Genomic DNA, 24,435 nt, shown 5'->3' with positions numbered 1-24,435 from the left:
AGCGTAAACCTCCACTTGAAAATGTTTGTGTGAATTTGATGCAAATCCTGCCTACCCTCAGTGAGGAAGCACTGTGGGTATGGGGATTCCTAGCTCTGGGTGCAGTGTGGGGTCTGATGACTTGAGCGGTGGGTCCTGACAACAAAGCCAAGAGCCCATACCTGGCATATTCGCTCTGAAAAGCCACATGGCTCAGGGGGACAAGATCTGGGTCTGTCCTATTAGAGACCTGGCTTCTCTTTCCCAGATAGCAGTATAGGCAGCCTGCAGAAATATTAACAGCAGTCCATGGAAGCGGCAAGCCTCAAACTCATGGTCTCCTGGTTTGCAACTCAGTGCACCTTCCTCTCAGTCTAAGGGTGTCAGCTGAGGTCTGACAAGGCTGCCAAATGTGCGGGTGCCTAGTGAGATGCGAAGTGCATGGTGGGTCTCCGCTCAGGACTTTCTTTGATGAGCAAGGCCTTGAACATCTAGACAGCACTTGGAGCGCCTCACCTAAGGGCCCCTCTGCTAAGCTCACAAGCACTATCTCAGATTTGGTTGGCATTGCCTGCCTGCTGCAGGGTTTGTGCATCTGTCTTTGCAGCACCTGGTGCTGGCCACTCGCAGAGGTGGGGTTCTGAGCTAGACGGGCTGTGGGTCCAATGAATCTGGGAGCTCCTATTGTTGCTCATTTTAGGCAGCATTGGCCTGACTCCCACTACAGGTCATCAGAGGGGATAGATCCTGTAACCCTCTGTAACAAAAGCACAGGCCTCTAACACTAAAGCTAAAGCTGTAACCATATAAGCTGATAGGGGATTCAGAGATGGGAAGGCCGGAAGGGCCCATTAGATCATCTATAGGGCCCTACCAAATTTGCAGTCCATTTTGGTCAATTTCACGGTCATAGGATTTTTAAAATTGTAAAATTTGTGATTTCACCTATTTAAATCTGAAATTTCACAGTGTTGTAATTGTAGGGATCCTGACCCAAAAAGGAGTTGTGGGGGGTGGGGTGTCACAAGGTTATTGTAGGGAGGTTTGCGGTACTTGCTACCCTCACTTCTGCGCTGCTGCAGGCGGAAGTGCTGCCTTCAGAGCTGGGCAGCAGAGTGGCGGCTGCTGGCCAGAAGCCTGGCTCTGAAGGCAGAGCTGCCATCAAGAGCAGCGCAGACGTAAGGGTGGCATGGTACGGCATTGCCATCCTTACTTCTGCACTGCTGCTAGCAGGGCGCTGCCTTCAGAGCTGGGCGCCCGACCAGCAACCACCGCTCTCCTGTCGCCTAGCTCTGAAGGCAGTAAGGGTGGCAACTGCCCCTAAAATAACCTTGCCAACTCCCTGCAATTCCCTTTTATGTCAGGACCCCCAATTTGAGAAACACTGGTCTCCCCTGTGAAATCTGTATAGTATAGGGTAAAAGCACACAAAAGACCAGATTTCACGGTCTGTGGCGCATTTTTCGTGGCCGTGAATTTGGTAGGGCCCTAATCATCTGGTCTGACCTCCTGGATGGCCCAGCCCAGAGAACCCGTTCCCCCTGCACTGAGCCCAGACGCTGATGAAAGACAGCCAGGCTGGATTTGGAGACACTGAGAGATGGGGAATCCCTCCCCCCCACCCCCCACCCCCGTTCCCTTGGCAGTTTATGCTGATGGTTAATCACCCGCACTGTTAAATCTTTGTGCCTTGTTTCAGTTTGAATTTTTCTGGCTTCAGCTTTCAGCCATTGGCTCTCATGCGATCTTTCTCTGCTAGGGGTAAGAGTCTATTTTGCTGTGTGGATCAGCTCCCAGAGGGGGACATGCCACATGTACCCAAAGTCTTCCACTGTCTGCGGTAAGAGCAGGGAGCAGTTGGAGTTGGGATTCCTGTGAGCATAGTAACGCTGGGGCTTTAAAGGCGAGGCTCTGCCACCCAGTGGGTCTGTGTGCTCCGGGAGGAGTGGCTAGAGCAGGAGATACTGGGTATTATTCCTGGCTCTGCCACTGTAGTGTGTGACTTTCTCTCTGCTGGGAACGGGGAGAATCCCCAGAGCCTTCATGTCTCTAAGCAGCTTTGAGACTGGAGGAGAAGGGCTGCTCTGGTGGTCGGGGTGCTAGCATGGGACTGGGAGACCTGGACTCAATTCCCTGCTCCGACAGACTGCGTGTGTGACCTTGGGCCTCTGTGCCTCAGTTCCCCATTTGGACAGCAGAGATAATCCTTCCCTAACTCCCAGTAAAGATTGTTGAGGTGCCCAGATGCTGTGGGGGCAGGGGGCTGGATAAGAGCTAGGAGATCTCGGATGACAGGCACTTGGAAAATGCCAATGTTATTCCCACAGCACGAGCACTTCTTATATCTGGGTCTGTCTCCAGGAGCTCTATGGCTGCCACTGGATCCAGAGCTCGGTAATGGGGGGATTTAACGTGGTGCTGAAAGTGAAACAGCAGCAGGGGAATGCCTGCTTCGTACAGGGCACGTGCAGGTGTGGTGTTGGCGCTTCCTTTGGAGATCTGCCAGGCAGTGCGTTGGAGAGCTGGCCTCTGGGACAGAAGATGAAGGGCGGATTTCAATCCTGTCCTTGCCCCCAAGCCCCCTTCACAGCTGTGGTCAAGGATCAGCGTGAGCGGGAGGCTGCGATGCCTTGTCTCCCTCTAGTTGGGCCTTCCAGGGTGGGGTTGGTGCAGGTTGATGGGAGGCACTGCTGGGCAAGGTTGCCCTGCTGGTGCTGATTTGGGCACTACTTTCTGCCTGTCCTGATCCTGAACGCAGGTGAACATGTAACACTGTCCACTCTGTGTTGGTTACAGGGCTCAAAGAGGATCCTGAGATCCAATGAGATTGTCCTGCCGGTCAGCGGACTTGTAGAAACAGAGCTTCAGCTGACCTTCTCGCTACAGGTGAGCGTGTGCAGCTGTAGGGGGGCACTGAACTGGAGAGGCCTTTTCCTTGACAGGTGGGAACTCCTGTGTGGCACCAGCTTAAGCTTATGTCTCTTCCAATATACCTGAGGGCAGGTCTACACTACAGCGGGGATCCACACTCTGAGATCGATCCACCGGCGGTCGATTTAGCGGGTCTAGTAAAGACCTGCCAAATCGACGGCAGATCGCTCTCCAGTCGACTCCTGTACGAGAAGAGTAAGGTAAGTTGATGATCCTGCGGTAACTCGACCTAAGGTACGTTGACTCCAGTTACATTATTCACATAGCTGGAGTTGCATAGCGTAGGTTGATTTACTGCAGTAGTGTAGACACAGCCTGAGTTGGTTTTTAGAGAGAACTTTGAATTACAATTGGAGTCTCTCAGCCGCTCAGACAGACTCTACTCTTGGCCAGAGAGGCCTTCCAGAGTCCTTAATGCCCACAGGGCTGCAAAGCTCTTGGAAGTGGCAAGCTGAACAGGCACAATTGCACTTAATAACACCAGGTTTCCTTGAAAGCTCCAAGCAATGACAATTCCATCATCTCCTGTTTGACATTCTCCCTGCCTGCCCTCTGCCTTAAATCCAGTCTAACAGTTGGGCAGGAGACCGAAATTATATTCCCGGTGTGACCTTGGGCAGGTCCTTTACCATCTCTATACCTTAGTTTCCCATCTATAAAATGGGAGCATTCTTAGGAACGGGCAGGATTGAACTGAACTTCCTGGGTCATTGAGTCCATTCCCGTGGTATTGGAGGCAACCCTGCCATGCCATTAATGATGGAGGGTTCAGATACTCCAGTGCTGGGACCGTACAAGTACCTAGATTGAGTGAGGCAGCAATGCCAAAAATCAGTGGCTTACAGCTGCGCTCTCCATGCAGCTTGCCATGTTTCGTCCTTGCTGCCCCTTTGACAACTCCCTCCACCTTTGTAAGATCTTGGCAGCAGAGAAGCAGGCCCCAAATTTCAGCCTTGTACCATGGGACTCTTGTGTTTTCCTGATACGCTTTGTATCTTTTTGAGATGTGACCCCCAGACCAGCATCCCTAGAATATATAAGCCAGAGTATATGATCACAGAGTGAAACTGACCAGCCTACTATAACTTCCTAAGCTGAGTGACATGCACAAAGCAGACTAGCTTCCCCCACGTCCCCAGTTTTTTGCCCTCTTTAAATACACCCAAGTGTTGCTTATAATACAGCATAAAAGGATTTCCAAATGATTTTAATCCTGCAGGAAAATGCACAGTGGGCAGTAATAAGAATTGATTAATTAAACAGTTGCAACGACATCCTTTGGCAGTTTCCATCTCTTTTAGCAATTGGAAGTGTTTGCAGGCAGTCCTGGCCTGGGACAGGTCCTTGGAGTAGTTCTGAATGTCCCTTTCTTCCCTGCACTCACCCAAGAGAGTGGCGTAGAAAGAGCCTTGTTATTTCTCATGAGGGACACTGTATCTTCCCTTTGTTTTTCTAAATACAGACTCAAAATGGCAATGAAACTTTTGCCACACCTCATTTGCCAGTGAATATAAAGTACTTCCCTGGGCTGTGTGTCCTGGAGCTGTGTTGTGCTCAGACATTGAGCATAGCACATTTGTCATCCTGGATTATTTCAAGGTGTTCATGACCTGTCTGATCCCTTCCTTAAAGCCTCTCTGGTGTAGCGGCTTTTGGAAGCTGCAGTATGCTCAGAATGGCCAGCCAGAACACTGCCTTTTTCAACAGCTGGCTTCCAGACACTTCTTGAAATTAACTTGGTTTCTTTCAGGAAGAAGGCATACCAGTGGGAGGCGTGGGAAGGCAGGGAACTGTCAGGCAGGACTCCTGGATTCTGTTCTTGGTTTTTGGGTGGGAGTGTGAGCTAAGGGCCAGAGCAGGAACTGAAATCCAGCAGTCCTGGGTTCTAGTCCTGGCTCTGCTATTCCTTCAGTTTGTCCTTGGCTAAAGGGTAAAATCACTACTTTTAAAATGCAGCTCTAATGACCCATTTTCAGCAGTGATTTAGGAGCCCAAATCTGACTCCGTTGGATTTAGGCTCCTTAATCACTTTGGTGCTTTTGAAAATGTCATCTTTCAGTGCTGCCATTTTGCCATGTGTGAGATGGGAATAACTTACCTGCCTCCCAAAGAGAGAGGAGGCTTAAAGTTCGCAAAGCACTTGGATTCCTGGAGGAAGACATGACAGGCGGGCAGAACGTTATTCCTCCTCTCTTTGCTTGGTCTCCCTGCGCAGTGCTAGTTACTGTCTGCAAACCTAGCCGGGGTTGTTTCCAGAGAAGACACTTCCGCTCACGTTACTCATGCAGGTAGTGGCGTGAGATTTTCCCATCCTCTTTCTCCTGCCAGTGGAGCTGCAGCCATCCTGCCCCCAGACAGAACAGCTCACCCTCTGTGCCTGACTGTCCGCTGTGCTGCAGAAATCCCTGCTTCCCAGGACAGGCAGTTAGGAGCTCTGAGCATTGTAAATGTGTGCGTTTTCTGGTCTTGTGGAGCCTTGGTTGCTGCTCGCCATGCAAGCTGGATCCCATCAGGGGGCTTATCACCAAACAGATGTGGACGGGATCTTAGATCCCACTTCCATGGCTTTGTCATACCAGCTCCGAGCACCAGCCCATGTAGCCTGGCCGCCTGCCTTTATTGATCAGACCAAGCCCTGTGCCTAAGGTGGGAGCTTCTATTTGGTGCCTGGGAGGAAGACACATTAGGCTTTGCTGCCCAGTGCTGTCCATGGAGGAGGGATGGGATGGGGGGATGCCTCCCTGAGCACCACAGTCTCCTCTGAACCCCTGGAAACGTGAGATGTGATCATCATCGTAGCTTGGCCGATAACAAGCCTTCTCCTGAGGCTCAGAGGCTCTCCATGACCTCACCGCTCTTCCTCCAGTGGAAGTCTTGGAATGTATCGACCACCCTCTGCATGTCCGCTGTAAGCAGGGTACCGCGCTTCCTCCTGGCTCCCTGCCAGCCTGGGCGAGCAAGGGTCCGCTAGACCGGTCTTCAGCAGTGTGCCCGCACTCACCATCAGCCTGTGATGTGCATTGGGAGAGTCTCTCTCTAGCAGTGCTGGATATGGGGTTTTTAGCAGCCTTCCTGAGTACCCACATGGGAGCCCCCGGACAGATCTCTGCCCCCCACACCTTCACACTGGGCCACATGGAACCCCAAACATACCGGGCTCTCGCGCGGCCCCCTGTCGTTGCTGCTGTCTTGACTGTCACTTGCCCTTGCAGTATCCCCACTTCCTGAAGCGAGATGCCAACAAACTGCAGATCATGCTGCAGAGAAGGAAGAGATACAAAAACCGGACCATCCTGGGCTACAAGACTCTGGCTGTTGGGCTCATCAACATGGCTGAGGTGAGGAGGAGGAGGGAGGCGCCAGGTACGGCCATGGGGAAGAAGTGATTAAATGTAACCTCTCCCCTCTTCAGCTCAGACAGAGGCAGAGTGCTGTGTGGCTAGGCTGGGCTCAAGGGTGGGACCTAGCCAGAGACACCTAGAGCAGCTGAGCTGTCTCAGTCCTATGTCAGCTTGGGTCCTCCTTGCTCGGCCCATGCGGGGCCATGGTCTCGGTGCGGGTGACTGGCTCGGTATTCTCAGCAGCCTCCCACGGGGCCCGCTGGGAGTACATGCTGCGTGGTGTCTCCCCTGCCCAGGTCATGCAGCACCCCAGCGAAGGAGCTCTGGTGCTTGGACTCCACAGTAACGTGAAGGACGTATCTGTGCCCGTTGCTGAGATTAAAATCTACTCTCTGTCCAGCCAGCCAATCGACCACGAAGGGCTCAAGTCGAAACTGTCCGGTAAGGAGGGGTCTAGTTTGGGGTGAGGGGGGATTGGGCGTGGGGTATCCAGAGGGGAAGCTCATTAGCTGCCCTGGAGCCAGCATCACTAGGCAGGTGCACAGCTCGGTAATACTCAGTTGGCACAGTGAGCTGCAGGTGTTTTCAATCCTCTCCATTGGGCATGTGCCCCCCTCCCTCCCTGCTGGGAGAGAGGTGAGTGGCTCACTGGCAGGGGATGCTGTGCTGGAGGTGATGCCTCCTTCAGATGAAACAGAACCAGTGTCCTGACTTGGTCATTAAAGTTCCTGAGTGAGTCACTTGCTAGAACTGCGGTGTTGGAACCAGTGTCCTGGCCAAACTCCACCAAGGGGAATTATGTTCCACCTCCCTAAATTCCCTCCCTGCGCTGCCTTTTCCCTGGGACTGAAAATTCTTTCCTTCCTGTCCTGAGCTGTTGTAGAGTGTGGCTACACATTCCTCCCCAGAGGGAGCTGCATTTCCACACTGTAGCAAAAACACTTTTCTCCAGAGACTCGGCTTGACTAACGTCTCAGAAGCAGAACAGATTTTTCTTGGTCCCTGAAACCTACCAGCTGTAAAAGCCACATGCTGGTTCCATTCTGCATTGTATAGCTCTGCTAGTCTCTTGTATGCATGGTTGGAGGCAGTGCCTTAGAAAGCACATGGAGCCTCTTCAGCTACATTCTATCCCTGCGCAGCTACACGTGATCCTGGTGCTTCTGTGACACAGCCCAGGTGCGAGCAGTAGCCGGCTGGGTATCAGCCCCTTCTTGGTTACCTGTAGGGCGATTTGGTCTCGGGTTTTAATGTGTCTAATCTGCAGAAGTGAAGGCAAAACCCTGCTCAGGGCCCAGTTCCACCACGTCCATTCGCATCAGATCTTGTTTGGACAGTGGAGGCTAATTCCTTCCAACACAGCTATATTTAGCCCTGCGTCTTGGAATCCTTCCGTTTATGATACTGTCGCGGATGGCTGTCTAGGCAGTAAATCTGGTTGCCAGGGAAACTGATGGAGATTCAAACTCTGTGTTGGATTTATTTTAATATTGGGGTTTATTACCAGCAACTCCGTGACCTGAGAAGGGAAGGCAGCTGGGCACTTTGACCGGGGGGGGGGGGAGAGGGCAGACACACCTCTTGATCTGGAAATCTGCACCCTTTCCTGTCTGGCATCTTGAGGCAAATAGAAATCAGTCCAGGTCTCTCATAGACCGAGCCCAACTTCCTCTGTGGTGGCAGAATCTAGTCCTTGCCACAGAATTGTACTTCTTTATCTAGCTTTCATTAAAAACAAATCTGTGCAGCTCTTATGGTTGCTAAGTAAACCCTCCACATGTGAGGGATGTAGTAGTGTCTGCCTGAGTCTGCAGGCAGCCTGAAACAAGCATCGTCAAATGGAACCTAATTTATCTCAACAGGGTGTTAACTCTGAAGCATACTGATGGCAATGTACGTGTCAATATGGTTAACTATTTAGCTGCTGAGCATATTAGTGGAGACATCCCCCCAGTGTGTATATGGTGTGTGTGCCATGCCCCTTGGCCCTATCTTCTAGGAAGTGTGTGTGTGTGTGTGTGTTAATGCTTGTAAAGTGCTTTGAGAGCCTCCAATGAAAGGCACTAAAGAGGGGTCCAGGCTTGTTGCTGTAAAGGGAAAGGTGGTTCCACTCTGCTAGATTCCATGAGGAAACAGGAATGTAAATATTGTGAGCCATGAAATTCTCTCTCTCTCTCTCTCAAACTCCAGCACCAGCTGATCTTTGTCCTTGAGTGGGAATTTAAGCAATGATTTTATTTTAGTAGTGTCCAAGGACGACTGCCCAGCCCCAAAAGAATCTAACCAGATACAAATAACTGTCTGTCAAATGACGGGAAATACCAGATGGTCCCAAAGGGAGTGCTGGGAGCTGTTTGCATCCCAGTAATCCGCACAGTTCCCAAGTTCATAAGTCAGTCCACGGCCAGCTCATCTCAGATGTTGGGCCGGCTCCATATTCCACACTTCTCCACACCCTGCATGGGGTGACTGTTCTCCAGTCATTGGATGCAGGCAGGGCTGCGATCAAAAGGACTATGGGCTGCTATGGGCCATGGGGATGCTGTCTTTGGACATGACTGAAGAAGAGGGGCAGAGGAGGATCGACTTGGCATGTGCTAGTTTTTTTGCTCCTTTATTTTGTGTTTACCTTAGATGTATCAGGAATGGCTCTTCCCTGTGGATTGGAGACCCCAGAGAAGTTGCCTGGGAGCTTTCTCATCCCTTAAATGAAGGGAGGGGCGGGGTTTGAATCTTCAACAGACTTTATTTTCTACCAGCTGTTCATCCAGTGGAAGGCTGGCCTGGTGGCTCAGCACTTGCCTAAGAGACTTGGGTTTGACTCCCTGGGCCCCTTGGGCAAGTCCCTGAGGGTAACCATGCCTAAGTCCCATTTTCAAACACAACTTTAGGAGCTTGAGTCTCATTGAAAGTCGCTGGAATTTAGGTACCGAAGTGCCCGAGTTACCATGGAAGGAAGGCCTTATGCTCCGAATTAAAGGATGGGAATACATGTCTCCAGGAGCTCAAGCTATTTAGCTTAATAAAGGGAAGGTTCAGGGGTGACTTGGTCTGTAAGCACCCACACAGGGAACAGAAATTGGCTAATGGGCCCTTCAGTCTGGCAGGCAAAGGTCTAACAAGAGCCAGTGGCTGGAAATTGAAACTAGATGAATTCAGACGAGAAATAAGGCATGAATTTTTCATAGGGAGGGTAATTAAGCATTGGAACAACTTGCCACTGGCTGTGTTGGATTCTCCGTTGCTGGTACTTCTTAAACCAAGGTTCAGCCAGGCGTTAGTGCAGGAAGTCCTGAGGCCTGGGCTATGCAGGAGCTCAGACTAGATGACCACAATTGTCCCTTCTGCTCTTACAGTCTATGAATTTAAGCCACTCAAATGTGACCCTTCCCTTGGTGCCTTGGTTTCCCCATCTCCCCAGCCGGGTCACTAATCCAGCTTTCCTTCAGCCTCTTGCCTGTTTAGACCGTAAGTCCTTTGGGTCCTAGCTCCCCCGGTGTCTGTGCCGCCCCCCCCAGCACAGCAGGGCATCCAGGCACTACTGCAGCACAACCCAGCTTTCGAAAGAGTCTGCATCAAAGACCTTCTCAAGCAGACCTGCCTCGGTGGGTCCCATGGTGCCGGAGCCCTCCTAGCTCTCCAGTCACCCACAGAACCTTCGAGGGTAGACAAGGTCTGAATTTCTAATGGAAAGCCAAGCCACTAAAGCCTCTCTCCTCTATATTGTGCATGACTAAAAAAGGACACAAGCTTCTCTTTTGGATCACCCTTAAAACCGAGTCCTGAGCGCTCTGTGGCTACATATGGCCGTGTGGTACTTTCCACTGGAGAAGGGGTGTGCTTGTCTGATGGTGGAGAGGCCTGGTGCCGGCTGCCTGCTATCCCATCTGTAACAAAGGCCAGGCTATACAGAGACTAGGGCCCTGGCTGGACTGCACCACGCTGGAGGACCAGTCTGCACTGCAGGGCACCCTCTGACCTGCCAGACTGTTGTGTGGTGTCCTGGACCTTATGTGAATCCCGCTGACAGCGCTAAGCTCCCGAGCTGGACTTCCAGCCTAACCCCAGCTGTGTCTTCCAGATCGGTCCCCCGACATTGACAACTACTCGGAAGAGGAGGAGGAGAGCTTCTCCTCGGAGCAGGAGGGCAGCGACGATCCCCTGCATGGACAGGTAACCCCCCACCCCCTTCCCAGTCTGCTGCCCGCTCAGGGCAGAGCTCCATTGCAAGGCATTACCAGGCTGGCTGGGCCTGGCTGCCTCCATTTGCAAACCCCTCTTTCCGTGGGTTCAGGCTTTCCTCCAGTCCCGATCTCTCCTCAGCGGGGGGTTTTCACCTGGTTTCTGCCTTTAACCCTCCCCAGCCCAGCGTACTTCAGTGGCTGAATCAAGGCAGAGAAGAGTGCCCCCAGCGAGCTTGGAAAAAGATGCCAAGTGGCTCCCCCTTCCAGCCTGCACCTCCAGGGGGCAAAAGGAGCGAGAGGTGGTGCTGAGCAAGCCAGGCTGGGAGTTGGCTCTGTGAGCATCCCCCTTTGGGATCTAGCTGAGGACTGTGGACTCCAGGCCACTGATCCCTTGGCTGGCTGCCCCAAGTGGTCACCTATGACTGGGTTGCTGCTAGAGGCAGCCTATGTAGAGCTGTACCTGCCTGGAGCTGGGCTGCTGCGCCCCAAGGACTAGGGAGATACTGGTTAAGAGAGCTCGCTGTGGCAGTGTGGCCAGGCTCCCATAGCCCCAGGGCCTGGGGGTATTAGTTCTCTGAATGTGCTGTCTCCCCCGCCCCACAAGGACTTGTTTTATGAAGACGAGGATCTCCGGAAGGTGAAGAAAACGAGGAGGAAACTGGCCTCGGCCTCGGCGATCACTCGGGTGAGTGTGTTCTGAGGGTGCTCTGGCTGGCCGGCCGCCTTCTGGCTCCAGTCTGGTGTGAGGCCTCGTGCCAAGGGGGTCTCTGAACTGGTCATAAGCAGCTTCTGGGGGACTGGGGGGCTCTGGGACTTGGGATGGGGCAGAAGGAGCCATTCGCCTCTCGAAGTGACTGCTGCTCAGCAGATTCAGACACGCTGGGGGGGGGGGGAGCTACGCAGCTGCAATCTCCAGAGCTGTCAGGTTGTCCCCTTTCCACCACACTGTCACTCATCTAAGCGTGGCTGTTTGACCTCAGCTGTGGCTGGGAAGCTTTGCCCTGTCTCTAGGGACTGGCCTCCAGTAATGCTGCCTCTCACCGTGCCCTGCTCAGAAGGCAGTTACAAGAGCTGCTTGCATGCCTCTCCTTTAACACCTAGCTGTGATGACAGCCTCTGAGCTGCATGTAGGTGCTATACATGCTTTCAGCTTCGCCATCTCGTGCAGTGAGCTTGGCTGGTTTGCAAGCTAAGCAGGCGGGCTCTGGGCTAGACCTCTGGAGGATGAGCCAGAGGTGCAGCATGGAAACGTGTGGGTGACTCCGGAGGAGGAGGAGTGCTCCCCTCTGGTGGTGCTAAATCCAGTGCATCAGCATGGCGCTAGGGAGCGCTGTGCTGCACTCTGCATGTTCCCTGCATCCAGCCCTGCATCAGGTTTGGAAACTCTAGTGGACTTTGAACTGTCACTCAGGGCAGAGTTTCTCAACTGCGGCTACTGTGGCACCCAGTGAGTTCCCCACCTTCCCAGGGACGGTGGGGCTCAGGTTTGGGGTGGTGAGGTGGAAGGCTCTGGCAGCAGGACTCCAGGCTCCGGCAGTGGGGCTTCAGGCTCTAGCCCGCTGCTGCCTCCCCTGGCCCCCCATCCAGGGCTTAATTTGTCCCCAGGCTTGCCAGGGCCGAGTAAGTCTGCTGTGAAAAGTGATACTTGTATGTTTGTTAATATCACTTTTCACAACGGTCTTACTAGCTAGCAATAAATGACAATGACTTGGCCGTGTATATGTGCATATTTATTTGTTTTTCCTAAAATTAATGAAGTATTTTAGGAAAAAGTGTGAAAGCGGCCACCAGCAAGAGTTGGTGGCCACAGTTTGAGGCCACCAAAAAATTTGTCCTGAGACCCTCTGATTAGGGTAACTGGGATGATCTGTGGGGCGATGTGATAGTCTCCTTCCATTGGCCCCTAAGTCGCACCTACGGCAAAGGCTTGCGCCCCCTCATTGGGGCCCCCGATTCCTGTTCCCTTTCTTGGTGTCACTGTAACGAGTCAATGGCACCATTTCTTCACAGCAGCCAAATATAAAGCAGAAGTTTGTGGCGTTACTGAAGAGGTTCAAGGTGTCGGACGAGGTAGGTGCAGTCCTTCCGTCTTGTTGCAAATGCCTTTGCTATTTCAGTGGTTTCTTGTTGGTAGTTGGAGTGCTGGATGGGCTGTGATCCAGATCAGGTGAAATGCATCCCTCATCACTGCTCCTCCCTCCTCCAAATGAATGGCAGTGTGAGCTCAGAGCTCAAGTCCTTCAATGAATTCGTCTTGTTTTTGCTGTTGGAAGGGAGGGGAGTGGGGTCTAGTGGCTAGAGCAGTGCTGGGCGCCAGGACTTCTGGGTTCTGTCCTAGCTCCTCCACTGAGTCATTCATGGCAAATCACATCACCTCTGTGCCAGGTTCTCAATCCCCTGCTCTAATCACCAGACCACCTCCCTCCAGGTGCCCACCTCTCCCTCCCTCACTCCCCTTCTGGCAGTCTGACCTCTGTTACCAGTTACCCCCGGCTCCAGCCACTGGACCCCATTTGTCTCAGAGCTGTGGATAGAACCCTGGAGTCCTGAATTCCAGCCCCCGTATTCTGACCACTAGACCCCACTCCCCTTCTAACAACCAACGGTTCAGGAGGTGAATGAGACTAAGTAGAGGCTCCACCTGCTTCATGGGCTAAAGCAGCCATGAGCTGGGTGTTAGACATGCCTGCGAGAGACAGTGTAGTCTGTCATCTGCCTCCGAAGTTTCTTGTAACTTTCCCTGAACCTCCGGTGATAGCCGCTCTCTGACACGGGATCCGGGATTGGCCGGGCCATTGCTCTGTGGGTGACTCTCCATGTTCTCTGGGAGATGTCAGACTGACAGCTGATTGGTGGGTGTTAGACCCTTGACATGCCATTGGCTGGAGAGGGAGAGCCAAGAGCAGGAGGAGGTCCTTGAGGCTTCTTCCAGCACTCACTCCCATGGGCTTCTACAAAATACGCAGTCTCTGCTCCCGGTTGCCTGGCCCCCCGTCTAGCCTGGAGTCTCCTGCCCACAGGTTGGCTTTGGCCTGGAGCACGTCTCCAGGGAGCAGATCCGAGAGGTGGAGGAGGACCTGGACGAGCTGTACGACAGCCTGGAGATGTACAACCCCAGCGACAGTGGCCCAGAGATGGAGGAGACGGAGAGCATCCTCAGCACGCCCAAGCCCAAGCTCAAGTGAGTGCTGGGGGTGGGGCAGCACGGTGAGCGACAGCCACAACAGGGAGCGAGCCTGGGCTGGTGGGAGCCCTGGGACACAGCAGCTGCTCCCAGCTCTGCCACTGCCTTGCTGGGTGAACTCAGGCAAGTCGCTTCCCTTCTCGGTGCCTCAGTTTCCCCTCCCACCTTCTCTCTGTCTCGTCTGTTTAGACTGAGAGCTCCTCAGGGCCATGGCTATTCTCTTGCCACACGTTTTGGGCCGCATCTGGCACAGTAGGGTCCTGATCTTGGCTGGGGCTTCCACGCGCTCTTGTAATACTACTAATAGTGTGGGCTGTGGGGCTAAGAGTCAGGGCTCTGGGAGTCTCTTCCCATAGGACACTGACACAGCAAGTATCTACAGTGCTCCGTGACTGTCTGTGAAACACTATTGTTATTTACACTGTAGTAGCTCCCTGAGGGCCCAGGTCCATTGTGCTGGTTGCTGTATGAACCTGTAACACAGGTGCGCTCCCAGCCCTACAGAGCTCACAATCCAGCCATGAGTCTAGACAACAAGGGGAGGGGAGCACAAGGTGACCCTGAGATGGTTGAAGATGATTGTAATTCTCCGTGAGAGACAGTGTAAGTCTCCACAGTGCTTTAGGAAACAGCTGCACTGAAGTGCAACTAATTCTGGGGTGGAGCACAGCAGCCGCTGTGACAGTGACAAAAGGGTGCACGTTGGCTACGGACACTAGAGGGGGAAAAGGACTCAGCATCTCGACTGCACATTCAGAGCCCCCCATCCAACAAGCCTCATGGAAACTATGCAAATGGGCTGAAGGCCTGGGATCTCCATTAGTGCTTCCAGCCAGTCTGGAATCAGAGCGCTGATGCTCTAGGTCTCTTTCCCTGCAGCTGAGACTGGTGTCACACGCCATCCCCTGGGAATTGAGGATTAATTAGGATTTGTGCAGCCCTTGGAGATGCCTGGATGAGAGGAGTGATCTGTTCTGTTCAGCTAGGTTGTTTCTTGCCCTGCTTTGCTCATGCACGCCAGCCACTGCTGCTGCAGACCCTTCTCCTGTGGGTGTCCCCCCCCCCTCAACACCCCAGTCAGAGACCCATACCACATCTGCCCTCGCGAGCCCCTGGGCACTCTGAGAGACAGCCTGAGCAGAGCAGAGTATTTGACATGTGCAGGATTCCTGCCGTCTGCCTACAGTGGTGGTGCTTCAGTCACGGTGCTTCACAGACCCCGGTAAGGAGCTCATTCCTTTGCTCTCACCATTAGACACACCTCCCCTCCCAGACCTGGGACCAGAGCCCAGGAGTCCTGGCTCACAGCACCTCAGCTCTAACCACTAGACTCCACTCCCCTCCCCTTCCAGAGCTGGGATAGAACCCAGGAATCCTCATTGCCAGCTGCGCCCTGATCTAACCCACTAGACCCCAATCACTTCCCGTAGTTGGGAAGAGAACCCAGGAGTCCTGACTCCCAGCCCTGTGCCTTACCCACATGGCGGTCTGTGGGGAGTGCAGTTCCATCGCAGGGGCATGGGGGCCCTTCTCCAGCATTGCCAAATGGGCCCACTGTTCCTGACAGGTTGGTCAGCGGCTGTGGAAAACTGGCTGCTTAGATCGCGGGCCATATTCTGTGTGAGTCATAGCCAAGGCCAGTGTCGCACGTGCCTAATCAGGCACCGATAGCAATCTGAGCCCCCCCCCCCCCCCCCACACACACTCCCCTTCCCAAAGCAAGTGTGGGCTGCCAGTCTAGCCCTACCAATAACCCCCCCCCCCCTTCCAGCACCTGAGCTGTGCTCTCTTCTCCCCCTGCAAAGCCAGTGATCTCGCCCCCCCCGACTCTGGTGCTTGCTGTCCCCGCGCTGCCCAGCTCTCAGCATCGCTGCAGCTCCTCATGTCCCTTGCTCCCCCCGGCCCTCACTGCTCTGATCCAGCCCGGGCGCAGCACCGCTGCTCTCCTAAAAACCAGCCTGGTTCTGATTGGCCCCAACTGCGTCCCTGACGCCATGTGGCTCCCTAGGGCTGCCGCGAGCCAGAGTTTGACATGGACTTGCTGGGCTCAAGGCCTGGTGGGATAGGGTTCAAACACCGGAGCAGCAGCACTGAGCTGTACCTGACTGTGTAGAAGCTTTTGGCCACACAGTGGCTACAACAGGGGATGAGATGCTGGGACTCCTGCTTCTGTCCTGCCCCAGTCTTGCCACCCAAGGGCCGTGGCAGCTGCGCCCATCCCCTCTCTGTAGCTCAGCTCCCCCGCCTCCTGGGGAAGGCGTGTGAGACGGATGGCTGTGTACGTTTCTCCCGGGGACCAGTGTGACTGAAGCTGTGAATGGAAGCCAGGGCACCAGGCTGCCTGGATGTAAGGGAAGGCCTTGTTGCGATTTAGCTGTAACCCGTTCGCAGGGGCTTGTCTACACCCAGACGTCGCACTGGGTTGTGGGAAATCGCTGCAGCTTTTGCGTGTGGACTCGTATCCGTTTCACTCTGGTGCGATGGGGTTAGTGCTCCCAGGAAACGAACCGACGCGAGTTGAACAGAGAGAAGCCAGGCTTAGCCCAAACCAGCCTTGCAGGCTTCTGTGCTGACTGGACTCCTGCAGGGTGAAATCAGGTGTCGTTGCGGTGCTGCAGGTGTGTGGGTGACCTGGGACTCAGGCTTACCTGGCATAGGCCCCTCTGGTACCAGAGCGAGGCTGATCGGCGCACACACTCGCATGGTGTCGGGAGATCAGTGCAAATCCCCACGCGGGCACTCTCTGATCTCAGTTTGAATTAACCCTGTTCCCAGTCGACTTGAGCTGCAGCAGCCACAGGGCCTTTGGCACCAGATTAGCTAGAGCGGTTTCAGTTCGGTCTGTAAGTGACGCTGTCTCAGCTTTCTCATGCAGACGAGGCCTGCTGTGTGTCTGCCCAGCCCCCAACCTTCCCTGCTAGGAGGGGGCCCAGCAGCCCTGCAGCATTTCCGGGGTGGGAGAGTCCCTTGTGGGAAAGGTGAGTCTATCGCTCCAAACCAGGCTGGGGCGTTTGATGCTCCGTAGCTGAGACAGGCCAGAGAACCTGGAAGGGACGGGGAGCTCTGCGCTAGCACCCATTGCTGTGCTCTCCTGTGCCAGTTTGGAGGGCCTCTTGCAGAGCAGTGCAAACCGTGGGAGGAAACGGGGCTTCAAATATCAGCCAAAGTTTCTACCGTGCAGGCCGGCCCGTAGGCACTGAAATACGCCCGGGATTCGCACAGGCCATCCCTGAGGCTTGAATCCCTCTGATCCTCTCCTCACCCCGGGCCAAGGTCTGCAGCAGCACTTTGTTCCCTGACCCGCTGCATCTCTCCCTGCCAGGCCTTTCTTCGAGGGAATGTCTCAGTCCAGCTCCCAGACAGAAATTGGAAGCCTTAACAGCAAGGGGAGCCTGGGCAAAGATGCCACCAGCCCGGTGAGTAATCACAGAGGGGGGGAGTGGGTCCCGTGTTCCAGCGGGGGGTGCTGGACATAGGCCTAGGTGATTCACAGCTGGTGGTTCGCAGCTGGTACGTGACCTCGACTTCCAATGCATGTGAATGCAGTCGCAGGATCTGTGCTCTCTGCTGGAGCCAGGTGGCTGCGGGAGTGCTGGGTGGGGGCAGATGACCGCTCCTCCCTGAGCAGTGCTGAAGTGCTGTGTTCTGCTCGGCCTGGGGACTGGCTCAGTGGCCGAGGCAGAGCAGCGCGGCCTGTCAGTGCAAGGGGCAGCTGCCTGTGCCTTGTAGTCACTAAAATCTTAGCCAGCACCTATCCTGGCCCCTTGGAATTGCCCCCAACCCTCCCACAGTCCAGGCAGTTCTGGTGCACAGAAGGGCGGTGGGGTCTCCCCTCTGGCACCGCGGTGCTCCCCAGCTCCTAGGCAGAGTTTGCTTCCCTAGAGCCCGGCACATACAAACTGGGTTTTCTAACACTAGTGTTTGTAAAAGGCCAAGCTGCTACTTATCAGCACTGATTATCTGTATTCACCAACACACAGTACCCTCACTCGTGGCCCAGCACCCCAGTGCACTAGGTGCTGTACGACACTGAGAGCCGCCAGTCCAGTGTCAACCAGGAGCCGGCCGGTGGACACAGGCAGTTGGGCAGTGAAGCCCAAGGAGGCTGTGAGGCGTTCCTGCTCAGCACAGTGGCAGTGCTGCCAGGAGATGCCCGGAGTGGGCCTGGCCCTTCATACCCTGCCCAAAGAGCTTCACCGTCTCGACGGAGCACTCAGCCAAGGGGGCAGGACTCCGGGGATGAGCTGGGAAGCACTGTTGGGATCCCGGCTGGGCCAGTGGCTCTGAGCAGCAGCCCCTGGGGTGGCTGAGGGGGGGGCGAGCGCAGCTGCCCCAGACCTGTAACTCCCCAGTCCTTCTGCCCTTGGCTTTTTTTTCAGATGGACGCAGCCGTTGGGGACAAGTTGAAACCTTCGCGGAGTAAAAACCTGGACGACAGCCTCAGCGAAATAGACACCCTGGTAACATGCCCCAGCTGCGCTGGCCCACTCTCCCCTCAGTGTTCCTCCTGGCTTAGGAGCTGGAGCCAGGGGGACATGGCACGTACAGGCCTCTCCCTTTTGGGGGTGCTCACATGCCCAAGGTAACACCCTGTGCTGGTGCCTGTTTGCCCCTCGAGGCAGCATGGCCTAGTGGGTAGAGTGCTGCAAAGCTGAGCTCAGGATGGGGGGACACAGCCCCTCTCACAGTGGAGCCCAACTTGTCTCAAGTTGGCACCTACAGTCAGTGGCTGCTTGGAACGACATAGTCAGTGGCTTTTGGCTGCGAATTGTCGCCCATTAGGGCCCTAGCTGTTGTTCGCCAGAATGAGCTCTGGAGCCTCCTTGTTCCCTCCCCGTGTCCGTAGGAAGCGAGCGAGCAGGACACGTTCGGAGACTCCAGCACCATGTTAATCATCCCCGAAAAAGTCAAGACACCCATGAAGAGCAGCAAGGGGGAGCTTCAGAGCATGGCATCACCCAGGTAAGCTGCCTGCTTTGAAACCAGGGTTGGGAGACATGGGTGGCACGGGGCAGCAGGTGACTGCCTCTAGGGGGCACTGGTTCTAGGCCAGCCCAGGGCAGGGGGCTTGGCTGGCTCAGGGGGCAGAGAATAGGACATTTCCCTTTCCCCTTTAGAGAGTTGGCTCCTAGCCAGGCTGATAGCTACCAACCACTGCTCCCCTTCCATGACCTGTCTTGATGTAGCTCTTAATAGACAGGTTCCACCTCCTTGTCCATTCCCAGACGGGCCCCTTTCCTCAGCACTCTGCATGGTTGGGGTTCAGATCCTGCTCGTCACCCAGGGAGGAGGCTCCTTGATCTCACAGCTGGTGGAACTCGATTTCTCTTCTAGAACTGGTTTATTGAATTCTCCCTGAACACAGGCTCTCTGCGGGCTTTACTCGAACTGTCACTCCAGCCCCAGAACCCCGGGGGTGCCTATCCCTTGCTTGTCACAGGTCACTGATGTCACACACTGGCAGGCTGGGGGACGAGATCACCAGGATCAGTGGGGTTTGCCCCCCAGAGGCAACCCCTGCCTTGTGCTCTCCAATGAGTTGGCCCTGAACTGGAGAGGTTTAAAGCAAATTGCTGGTTACAGCCCTGCTGAGATTCCCTGCCAGAACAACCTGGTGTGTTGCACCTGAGCTGCCTGAGACCCTCCCAGAGAGAGAGGGGATGTTGCAGGAGTCAAGAGGCCTGGGTTGCATCTCTGGCTCTGCCCTTGGAATGTGTGGTTCTCACTATGTCACCTCCGTTTCGCATATCAGGTGTTGGGCGCTCAGAGGACTGTGTGGCATTTTGTATCCAGTTCCCAGCATTGGGCATCTTCCCCTGGCCAGGTTTCTGGTCTGGTCTGTTATTGCCCGTTCCATCCCAGGCCAGGGAGGGTGGTGATGCCTTGTGGCTCTGAGCCCCCAGCACTGGATGGTCCGTGGACAATCTCAACGTGGCTGGATTTGAACCTTTGACTGCATGGTGTGGGGCCCCCATCTCCTGTGGGTACTAGGCCTCTCCCGCTCTGAAGGCAGTGGGGCCGTACTGGAGCTGCACTGAGTAAAAGGTTGGATCCACATACCTAGTGTGTTCAAAGGCCTTTCTGTTCCCCGTGGAAACCTGCCCCATCTGCCTCCTGCTTTGCCAAAAGTGCATCTTCAGTGTGTGACGCAGGCTCGCCATGCCGGCCCCGCTCCCAGATGCTATGGGGGGGGGAAGCGCTTAGCCATCGATATCCCGCCCCCCGGTCTCCCTGATAGTGCTGAAGCTGCTGCTTGCGCTCTGACGCTGAGCAGTGCCTTCTTGGAGCAAAGCGCCAGGCTGCTTTGTCCTGGAGTTAATGCCTTTGCTTAATTGCTGTCAGGTGGCAGCAGAGGGGGCTGTGTCCTCGGGCTCCTGGGAGCGCTGCTGCTAGGCTTACAAGCAAAAAGCTCTGGTTTCCTGCCTGCCAGCACTGCGAGCTCCCGGCTCTCGCACCTCCAGCAGGGGAGAGTCTGAACTTCTGGGGGCGGGGAGGGCATGAGCTGGATAACATTCCACCTCTCCTCCCCCGGAGCTGGGCTGGCTCTCAGGCACTAACGGAGATCAGCTGGCTGGGCTGGCCCCTGGTGGGGAGCTCAGACTGTACGATCAGAATCAGAACGAGCCCTTCTGGCCTTTACACGTCTGAATCTAGGAGCAAGGACTAAAACGGTATTCTAGTCCGTGAAGGAAGAGCTGAGACTCCAGTACCCAAGCTGGGCTGTGCAGTAAGGTGGGGCCATCTGAGCCAAGGTCACGTTTCAGGGGAGTGGCACTCTCTAATGGGGGAACTGGCAAATATCCCTTAGCAATGCAGTGGCAGGGTCTAATGGTTAGAGCAGGGGACTGGGGATCTGGACTCCCAGGTTCTGTCCCAGCTCTGGGAGTGGAGTGGGGTCTACTGGGTCAGAGCGGGGGGGCTGGGAGCCAGGACTCCTGGGTTCTATCCCCGGCTCTGTGGGGGGGCGTGTAAGCTGGTGTGCATGCCAACCTCATCCCACAGGGGCCTTGGCTGGAGAGCATACCTGTCTTGCCCTACTGAGGGAGAGGGGTGTGGGCAGGAGCATGGAGTTTTGTGCTCTAAACTGGCCATGTTCTGGGTCCCCCGCCCCCCATGTTGCTTTGTTGTCTTGGTTTGTAAGAATCATATGTCCAAGGCTTGCACAGCATGGTCCTCACCCCTTCAGGGTCTTGGTGCTCCAGGAGAGATGCCAAACCTGTCAGCCATTGGTGGGCTCTGCATTCCTGTGGTGATTGACCCCAGCACCTAGCACAGCCCCCTCTGCTGCTCTGGGATTGCTGGAGGAATCCGGATCGTGGCAGAGAGCCCTTTGAACCCTTGGCAAAGGGTGGGCACCTTCCTGGCTAGGAGCCCGCCTTGGATCTGCTGGTAGAGGAGGGGGGACAGCCCGCCCCTGGGGTTCCCTCTCAGCCTGTGCTGGCTACAGACTGTACGTGGGCTCGCCCTGTGTCTGACCAGCCCACCCAGTCCTGGTTGTACCCAGCAGTGTTGCTCAGCTCCCACTCTTGACAATGTGCCAGGAAACCCGTCACCTGGCCATGCCATTCTGTTCCCTTACCAGCGGACAAGCGTTGTCCTGGTGCAAACGCTCACAGGAGCCTCAGGGCGTGGCTCAGACCTGAGCGGGGCCTGTGTGTGTATCTGCAATGACACACCCTGGTGCGTGGGGGAAGGACCCTGCTCTCCGAGCTGGATGCTGTGCCATGCCAGGGAACCAGGCCAACAGCACTGTCCTTTGTCTGCTGCAGCAAAATGGAAGGTGCCGCGCACACGCCCCGGCAGAAGAGAAGCACCCCGCTGAAGGAGAGACAGCTCTCCAAGCCCCTGAGCGAACGGACCAACAGCTCGGACAGCGAGAGATCCCCGGACCTGGGCCATAGCACACAGGTGATGTGAATACAACCCCAGGCACTGCTCCATGGAGAGGTGATCCCAGCCTGCACCACCTACAGCTGGGAGCTCATCACAGATCTAGTCAAACACGGTCGTTGCCTGGGAGTCCTGTACAGAGCGCCAGGGGCTGCAATGAGCGACATCAATGGGGAGCTTCTCTCTAACTGTACTGAAGCAATGGCATTGGGGGTGCAGTGCTGGGCGGGTGGAGGGGATGCTCAGTACGGGGTGTTCTCCCTTCGGTCAGTGCTGGTTCCAGTGCAGCACTAGGGGGCGCAGTGCTGCAGGGGTGTGTGCTCAGTAGGGGGCATTCTCCCTTGGGTCAGTCCTGGCTCCAATGCCCCAGCGCAGCACTAGGGATCGCTTTGTGCTGTAGCTTTCCATCTTCCAGATGATCTGTACCGTTGTGTCCTGCCCGCACAGATCCCAGGCACTGTGTATAACAGAGCTGGCTCCCATGTCTTGGCCACGTTCTAGTTCAGCTAATGGATCTCCCTCCCTGAACTCCCCCTGCCGGAGTCACCTTCCCTCCTCTCCCTGCTGTGCTGGGGGGCGGCAGGGGCCTCATGGCAGGTGGCTGGATATGCAGAGCTGAGGGAAAGGCAGAGGGCCAGGCTCCTGGTAACAGCAGCTCACCAGGGGAACCTCCAGGGTTCTGGCCCAGCCCAGTGTGTGTCACCTGTGCCCTGCCAAGACTTAGCCCTCCCCTTGCCCTCCCTCCCCAACAGATTCCTCGCAAGATCGTCTATGACCAGCTGAATCAGATCCTGGTGTCGGACACGGCCCTGCCCGAGAACATCATCCTGGTGAATGCGGCCGATTGGCAAGGCCAGGTAGGGAGGCCGGCCCTGGGACGGGACCCTGCAGGTGCTGCTGGGCAGGGGTGGCAATGACCCATGGAGATGAAGCCCCTCTCTTTCCCTGTCTTCCGTTGACGTGCCTCAGCCCTGAGCAAGGGGATGGGGCCTATCTCCCTCCCTGCCAGTCTCTGGGCTCTGCTGCCATCACAGTGCCTGCCTTGTCCAATGCAAACTGAGTGACAGCTCGGGTCACCCGGACCCTCGGAGCCCTGCTGCCCTGGGAGTGGAACTGGCTGCTCCGCAGAGGGGCCGGCGCCTGGAGCCAGCCTCTGCGGGGAGCCGGTGCCGGCAGGGGAGCCTGTTAGGTGGTCCTCCAGTCTGTGCGAGCAATGGGAGGGCATTGCCTGGGCTGAGCTGGGGCAGGGGCTGAATGGGAAATGCCAGGGGGAGGGGCTGGGTTGGCTGCCCCACAGGTGAGCATTAATGCTGCTGCTGTGACTGGGTGGCAGAGTTTGAATCCCATCTGAGCATCCCCCTTGACTTGGCATGGAGTCTCCCCGAGCTGTGGTTATAGGTGGGCTGGAAGCTCTGGTGCAGATGCTGATCTTTTCCAGTCCAGACCAGGGCAAGCGTGTGCTCCGACGGCTCTGGGTCTCTGCATGTCCCTCGCCAGCCCTCCTCACTTCAATACCAAGCACCTGTCGAGGCCCAGTCCTCCCGCCCTGCACAGGCGCTCCCAGAGTACACAGCACCCTCTGAATTGCAGCTGACAGGCCCACTCCTCTTTGCACACTCTGTGCAGAGGCCTTGACTCCTTTCCCCTGCCCTCGGGCGGGTCCCTCACCGGTGCCTGTTGTGTGGGCATTGTAGGCAGCATGCCTCTGCAAGCCATGAAGGGGAGTCTCCAGCACTGTTGTTGTGACCCTTGACTTGCCTTGATCTCACACCTGAGATTGCCAAGCCCCAAGCAAACTAGCCTCTGCTGCCTCACAGCTGCCACTTCCCACTCACTAGGCAGGCACAGCACTCCCGGCCCTTGGCAGTCTGGAATGAACGCACACCCCGTGGCCATTGCCACCTGTCCTGTCTGTGCCCCCACAGCCTGCCGGCCCTCGGCAGGAACAGCCAGCTGGTGCAGGGGGGTGCACGCTTACCCACCTCTCCCCAGCGACTCTGGTTGCTAAGCACAGAGGAGGAGCATTGCGTGGCAGGTGTTGTAACCGATCCCTTTGCTCCCATACGCACAGGCATGCTGTGCTCACCTTTCCTCCTCTCCTTGCCAGTATGTAGCCGAGCTGCTTCGGGATCAGAAGAAGCCAGTCGTGTGCACGTGCTCCACCGTGGAAGTACAGGCCGTCCTGTCTGCTGTCCTCACCAGGATCCAGAGATAGTGAGTAAAGGACGGTGGCCCTCTGGTCCCGGCACTGGGGGCAGATGGTTCCCATCGATATGAGTATGGTGGAGTTGCTCTATTAGCTAACCCTGCTGGGGGTTATGAGTCAGCTCTCGCAAGCTAAGCAGGATGGGGCCAGGTCAGTGCTTGGAATGGGAGGCCTCTAGGCAAAACCAAAGTGTGGCATGAGTGATGTTGGAGGTTCATTAGAGGGCACTCTCCCCTCGGAGTTGATACCAAACCAATGCCTCAGTGTGGTGCTAGGGGGCGCTGTGCTGCAGAGAGTGGGGCAGGAGCTCAATTGGGGGTGCTCTTCCCTCACAGTCAATGCAGGCCCCACCATGGCACTAGGACAGGGGTCGGCAACGTTTGGCACGCAGCTCGCCACGGTAAGCACCCTGGCGGGCCGGGCCAGTTTATTTACCTGCTGACGCGGCAGGTTCGGCCGATCGCGGCCCCCACTGGCCACGGTTCGCCGTCCCGGGCCAATGGGGGTGGCGGGAAGCGGCGCGGGGAGGGATGTGCTGGCTGCAGCTTCCCACCACCCCCATTGGCCCGGGACGGCGAACCGTGGCCAGTGGGGGCCGCGATCGGCCGAACCTGCCGCGTCTGCAGGTAAATAAACTGGCCCGGCCCGCCAGGGTGCTTACCCTGGCGAGTTGCGTGCCAAACGTTGCCGACCCCTGCATTAGGAGGTGCTGTGCTGCAG

General features: G+C 55.8%; 1 protein-coding gene across 2 annotated transcripts in view; it reads left to right on the top strand.

Moving 5' to 3' along the window:
- LOC135978817 (phosphofurin acidic cluster sorting protein 1) overlaps positions 1-24,087 on the top strand; it is a 31,640-nt gene extending 7,553 nt beyond the window's left edge. Inside the window, exons 2-14 of one of the 2 annotated variants that reach the window (XM_065579585.1) lie at positions 2,776-2,865; positions 6,123-6,248; positions 6,548-6,692; positions 10,333-10,424; positions 11,040-11,120; positions 12,446-12,505; positions 13,456-13,616; positions 16,942-17,035; positions 17,999-18,079; positions 18,466-18,581; positions 21,389-21,527; positions 22,262-22,366; positions 23,617-24,081. In XM_065579585.1, the coding sequence (XP_065435657.1) occupies positions 2,776-2,865; positions 6,123-6,248; positions 6,548-6,692; positions 10,333-10,424; positions 11,040-11,120; positions 12,446-12,505; positions 13,456-13,616; positions 16,942-17,035; positions 17,999-18,079; positions 18,466-18,581; positions 21,389-21,527; positions 22,262-22,366; positions 23,617-23,724 (1,398 nt within the window). In that variant the 3' untranslated portion in view covers positions 23,725-24,081. Of the gene's footprint in view, positions 1-2,775; positions 2,866-6,122; positions 6,249-6,547; positions 6,693-10,332; positions 10,425-11,039; positions 11,121-12,445; positions 12,506-13,455; positions 13,617-16,941; positions 17,036-17,998; positions 18,080-18,465; positions 18,582-21,388; positions 21,528-22,261; positions 22,367-23,616 lie in introns of both variants that reach the window. The other variant, XM_065579586.1, reaches the window with a different exon arrangement.
- Positions 24,088-24,435: the final 348 nt, after the last annotated feature.

Source organism: Chrysemys picta, unplaced genomic scaffold, assembly GCF_011386835.1.
Source record: "Chrysemys picta bellii isolate R12L10 unplaced genomic scaffold, ASM1138683v2 scaf462, whole genome shotgun sequence".
In the NCBI taxonomy this organism is placed as follows: Eukaryota; Metazoa; Chordata; order Testudines; family Emydidae; genus Chrysemys; species Chrysemys picta.
The sequence above is the reverse complement of the archived record's forward strand: the minus strand, read 5'-3'. Positions and strand labels throughout refer to the sequence as shown.